Below are 6,000 nucleotides of genomic sequence, written 5' to 3'. Positions count from 1 at the left end.
CGTGCCTGCTTCAAACCCTGGCTGCCCTCAGTGCTGGCAGCCCTGGAGCAGCCCATTACATATCAAGAAGTTCTGAAATATGGAAGTGAGCAGCTGTGGCAAACTGGGACAGGGGAGAAATTCAGCATTACTGTCAGAGATGGGCTTCTCCACAGGCGTGAGCCAGCATGGAAGTCACCGTCTGCTGTGAACCAGAAACTTCACACCAAGCGACACTGGCGCCGAGGCATCCAGGAGATGCTGTGAGCTCCACCACTGCAGCCTATGTCCAGGGAAATCTAAGAATGGATTTTTCACTTTTATCTGTGCTGGCCTCCAGCATCTGAACAAAACACACTTGGGCTAGGTCTGTCCAATCCTGGCCTTAGACTTAATACGTACTGCTCCAGGATGCCAAAACACGTGACTATCATCTGTCTTCAGCTTGAAACACTCGGCACAGCGTGAACTCAGCGCTACCAAAAGCCTCCAACCCCACATTTCTTTAATCAAAACCAGAGGTTGGGGGAACTCCTGACAAAAGCCGTTTCATCTTCAGCAGTTATCAGACATGCAGCAACCCCAGCTTGCCAGTTACCCCAACTGTTAGCAAACACCTTGTCTCACCTCTCTCTCATTGGCTTCATCAACACCAGAGTGACCTGTTACCAGGCAGTGACAGCCTATGTAGGCAGGTCCGGGAAGGACTGCTCCTCCTCCTCTAATAAAGTTTTGCTCTGGAACGTGAAAGTTGTCTTATCACTTAACTCAGCTACGCAGCTTCAGACCCACTGAGCATGCCAACCAGTGCCAAAATGCAAGGCAACAAAATCCCAGCTACAGGAGATCATTTCTAAAGGACTACTCAAACCAGAAAGCTCCAAGTTCTGGCTAAGAGGTTGTAATGGAACCATCTGCAGAAGATACAGGCGAGCAAACATACAGACATCAGAAGATGGAGACAAGTGGTATCACGTGGAAGTGAGAAGACACACTGGCTTTTTCTGTCAATACTAGGCAATTAGGACAAAGGTAGTAGTCATATTCATTGGTCAGCATTTAAGTGTAGAGCCCTTCGAGGTAAGTTAAAGCAGAAGAAAGGAATGTTGCCCATGCACTTTGTGCTGGAGACAGGAATTTTGCACATTCAGCCTGCAACGAGCAACAGAGAACTGTAATCCCTAGAGAGCCAAGACCTCTGGATACCAGACATCTGGTCCCAATTCAGCATCACCTTTTTGTGCCTTCCTAACTGAGAGATGCCACAATGCCAGCAGTCTCTGAGCTCTCTCACCAAGTTCTTAGTCACAGGTCAGCGTGATGCTACCTTGGAACAGCAAATCCCACTTTGAGAGCAGCATCATTGTCCCTCACGACAATGACAAAGCGCTGCCAAAGCCAGAGTGTAACATCTGTCTGTACCTGTCTGAGAACCATTCATCTCTGAACTCCATGGCAGTCAGCTTGCAAGTCCTTACTGAAGAACATTCAATCTAAACAATCAAGCAATAAATGAAAGATTTGAAAGGTGGAGAGAGAAAACACCCCTATAGCTTCAGGTTTATTAACCCTAGCATGGTGGAAAAGCAAAACACAAAAACCATGATATATTTTTGTTTATTATTGCTCTTAAAGGGCTTGGTAGTCAAAGATACAAGCTATGTTCTATTAAACCAAAAGAAAATAAGATTAAAAAAAAATCTATGTTCACTTTTCCAATCCAAGCCACCTGCTAATCTTCATTAGTGACATTAACTTCAGCTATTTCCAGTCATTTTAATTTATACATACTCTGTGTACGTGTGCGCACGCATGTGTATCAAAACCCCTGTCTGAGGGGGTAAAATTCAAAATGAAGAGACTTGTGGTTGCTTTGTGCTGCTTTGTGCACTGCTGTATATTTCAGTTTTCCCAATGGTTACTGATATGTTTGTTTAGAAGAGCAAAATTTAAGGGACTGACAATGTGTTTATTGTATCTTTGAAAAGAAAGCATGACTGATAAATTATGATAAGAAAATATGAAATGCTGATTATTCTCCCCTTGATGTACATGCACTAATCCCGTGATTCCTAACAGGGAATTACATGCACTAGGAGGAGAAAGGATCCTGTAAAGAGAAAGGCTACTGATACCCTTCTCCTTTAAGCATCTTCCCTCTTCTCAGCATTAAGGAGGGATTTATTTTGTGAAATTCTTGTCATGCCCATTAATACACTGCTCAAAATGTAAGTATAAAACACAGCCAACCGTCAGCCTGCTTTGCAAGCCTCACTCAACTAAGCCAGTACAATTCATATATACTCAATATCATGTTCAGGAAGCAAGTGTACAGCATTTGTAACATCTTTCTAAGAAGCAAGAATTATATGCATCACTGAATTGCTTAAGATAAAAAAAAAACAAGAGAAAGAAAAAAAAGAAATAGAGAAAGAAAGAAACAAAGAAAAAAAAAAGCTTTTAGTCCTCTGGTTAAAAGACAGGGAAGTCAGAGTGTTGTCTTTTCCAGCATTTGGAAGCCTAACCATATTTAAAGATGAGTACAAAAACCAGAGTCCTGGCTTGGTGCTGTTCTCAATTCCCAGAGCATATTCCCAGTTTCACTGACATTAACAACGGTTTTGCATCCCCTGTATGAGGGAAGATTTATTGAGGGGGCAAAGATGGCGTACTAACCCTGCAGCTACAGGTAGAACGATTCAGTGAGGTTGAATCTAACAGGAGACAGACAACACAGGTCATCCTTCAAAGCCTCTTGTTGAAAAGACCACAAACAAAAATCAAGTGCATGACAGAACAGTGATTAATGACCCCAAGTGAAATATGTTTCAAAGTTATAAAATTGCTCTTCCAGTGTTTGAAAACAGAAAAACCTGTGGGAGGTTAAATTCCAAAAGTTAAGAGTAAATACTAAAAGAAGGTAAATTATTACTTTCTTATCTCAGTTACCAGAGCAAAGATGAAAATAACAACCAGTGCTTTGATAAGATCTCCTCTTTACAGAAGTGAGATAAATGTTCTAGTGGTAGCTGGGTTAGAAATACAGACCCTGAGGGTCAGCTGCTGCCCTCAGCCATAGATCTGCAACCCATTTCACCAGGTTCTGAGTGTAGCCAAACGCAGACTGTGGCCCTCAGACCTGAAGGTACAGGTAGCTCCCATCTGTTTGCAAATACTTCTCCAGCTATGTGTACAGCGGCAATCCACCCCCCCCCCCCCAAAAATGTGCATCTCTAAAAAAGGAAAAAAAAAAGGGCAGGGGGAAGGGAAGGGGAGGAAGGAAAAAAGGGGAAAAAAAAAAAGAAAAAGGTACAGCCATGATTCTGGTCTCTAATTTTCAGTGGAGAAAAAAACCCCACAACCCAAAGATCAACAAGCAAAACTAAAGACATTTAAAATCCCTGAAGAGACCCCCGTACTCTTTCTAATGCTTAACAGCACAGCTCACCTCGCAATATACTTCACATTAACACCTAAAGCACGACCAAGTAGAAAGTGCAGCACACCCTATCGTTACAGCACACAGGGTAAGATCCTGGCCCCATTTCAATCAATGTCCAAACTCCCATTAGAAGTTCAAGAGGTGCCAGTATCAGAACTCTCCTTTTCAAATTCTTGTAAAAGATGGTATTTTGAGAACTACTGTGCTGGTTCCTGCTGCTGCCGCCTCGCAGTTTACTGAGAGAGGTTGGCTGAACTGGACTTTGGTGACGAAAGACGTGAACAGAAATAAAAGGAGGAAACATCAGGACAGTTGAATACATTTCCTTCTTTACACAACTCCAAATCCCACAGCCAGCATTAATTCAGAAAACCAACCCAAGCCCAAGCAGATTCAAGGTTATCGTACCTGTGTGATGTGAAATGGGGCAAACCACCCTCAAGACTGAAGTAACAATTTCAAAATTAAACAGCCTTGAGCAATCAGCAAGAGATATGGTGAGAATTTCATACTGTTTTAATACTAGTGGATCTGTTCTATGGTATGTGCTGATCAGTAACACACTGCTTCCATCCGTTCCCTCGCGTCACAGAGCTCTTGAGAGGTCGCCTGAAAATGAGAAGTATCAGTGTAACACACAAAACAGGATTTCACCTGCAGCCGTGACAGCACAGCCTTTCCAAAGTGACTCTAACCCAATGAACGTCTGTCAATTAATTTAAGAAGGGTTGGTTGGTCTTTTTTTTTTCCTGGCTTATTAATAAAAAAAGTTGGAAATCAACAAACATTACATTGGCTTTAGCAAGAGGAAACATTCAATGGCTCCTGTTGTAAAAGTGAGTGTAGTGCTCCCGACAGAAACCAGTGTATTCAGTCATCTGAAGGTGCATGTGGCCATGGCCAATGCCCTCTTTTCTCCCCCCAAACCCCAAGTCCCCAAACAAACCAAGAAAAATTAAGTATCTTCTTCCACCCCACCCCAGATTTTCTCCCATAGTTTGACTACAGTCATCCTTAAACAGGCTGAAAGTTGATGCGTTCTCTTCAGTTGATGCCTCCAACTTCTTCATTCTTGGCTCAAGTTTTATTCATTAATATTAGTCATCAGTTATTAAGAAAAAGATAGTTTCTAAGTGTTTGTTGTTGTTTTTTAACTGAAGTTAATTGGATACCATAGTCTGCTTATATGTGCTGAACTGCAGCTGTGAGTTATTCCTTTTTCTTGAATTCTTGGTTGCCATAGCTGGAGCCTTTTTCTATTTCAGTTACTCCTATCAGTCTACGAACTCCAAAGGAAGCTTTAAAATACAACAGAGAGATGGAAGGCATATTAAAATCAGGTCAAGGATTTAGGAAGTTACATGTAAAGACACAAGCAAAATCAAGATGAGTTAACCCAATCCTGAACACAGTAGTGACACTGACCAACACATGGATCACAGGTCAGATGTCACTAAAAGAGGATGACATTTCAGATTAAAAACATAATTAATGCTTCTATGTGGATTAATAGGACAGGTAGTATGCACACTGAACCGTATCTGCCTCCCCACATGCCCCCCACTTGGTTATTTTTTGTTTGTTTTGTGGGTTTGGTATGAGGGGTTTTTTGTGTGTGTTTTTTACTTCCCAGACAAGGCATGCAGTAAAAGTATTTTCTCCTTCAGGCACCAGGCTGCAAGATTCACTCACTATTGATTGCTATACATACTGCCTAAGACGTGAAGGCAAGCCTGCCTGGGTCAAAGCTTTTGAAATAATCAAAATGCTATGCAACATGAAGGCTACAGAGCGAGCTCTGAGTGCTCTTCTGCAAGCCCCATTCATATTAATTAATACACACAGAACATATTGGAGGTAATGGATCCTGTTACATGCCACAGATGGGCTCAGCATCTTCTCTGCTTTTATTACCTGCTCCAACAAGTCCCAGGAATGCAAGGATAAGGAGAGGTGATCCACTTGCAAAAACTCCAAAGCCAAAGGTGAAGAGAGGAGAGAGGAGAACTGTGGCCCAAAAAAGAAAGTTTAGGAGAGTCCATGGTCTCCTAGGTGGTTTAAACTGCTGGCCAGGAAATACACCTTCTTGATTATACATCTCTTGCAAAGCGTCCTGGGAGAGAGAGAAGACAGAACACGTTCATCATGTTTGCATCAAGCAATCCAAGGCCTGTCCACTCCAGGACAACGTCGAGAATGGTATCTGTAGTAAATATGCATTCAAGAGTGCACAGCAATCATTTCCATCTGCTGTCATCTGGGCATTTCTGTTGACTGCTGAGGACACTGTATTAGCCCTTTGAAGGCAATCTCAGCCACCATCAGACACCGAAACCCTATCAGCCTCTCCACAACCAAATCCTTCACCTTTTCTCTTTAATTGATTTGGAATTCAGGACAGCACTACCTGCCTCTGCTTGATGCAAATGCTTGATTCTTCCCATTTTTACTTCCAAAAAGGTCAGCACAATTTAGCAAAGCACAGCAGAAAAATGCTTTATCTACAGCCAGAAGAGGAAGGCAAAGCAGAGGCTAACCAGCAGAGACAGCGCTGTGCTAGCCATAACCCCAAGACTTGA

General features: G+C 42.4%; 1 protein-coding gene across 3 annotated transcripts in view; it reads right to left on the bottom strand.

Annotated features, from left to right (window-relative positions):
- Positions 1–3,728: 3,728 nt before the first annotated feature.
- The window catches only part of AGPAT3 (1-acylglycerol-3-phosphate O-acyltransferase 3), a 92,283-nt gene continuing 90,011 nt past the window's right edge, over positions 3,729–6,000 (bottom strand). For all 3 annotated transcript variants that reach the window (XM_084270062.1, XM_084270063.1, XM_084270064.1), the window contains 2 exons: positions 5,336–5,534; positions 3,729–4,719 (listed from right to left, as the gene is read on the bottom strand). In XM_084270062.1, the coding sequence (XP_084126188.1) occupies positions 4,631–4,719; positions 5,336–5,534 (288 nt within the window). In that variant the 3' untranslated portion in view covers positions 3,729–4,630. The remainder of the gene's footprint in view (positions 4,720–5,335; positions 5,535–6,000) is intronic.

Source organism: Gallinula chloropus (assembly GCF_964237585.1).
Source record: "Gallinula chloropus genome assembly, chromosome: 1".
Taxonomy (NCBI): domain Eukaryota; kingdom Metazoa; phylum Chordata; class Aves; order Gruiformes; family Rallidae; genus Gallinula; species Gallinula chloropus.
Note: the sequence above shows the minus strand (reverse complement) of the source record. Positions and strands in the feature narration are given on the sequence as shown.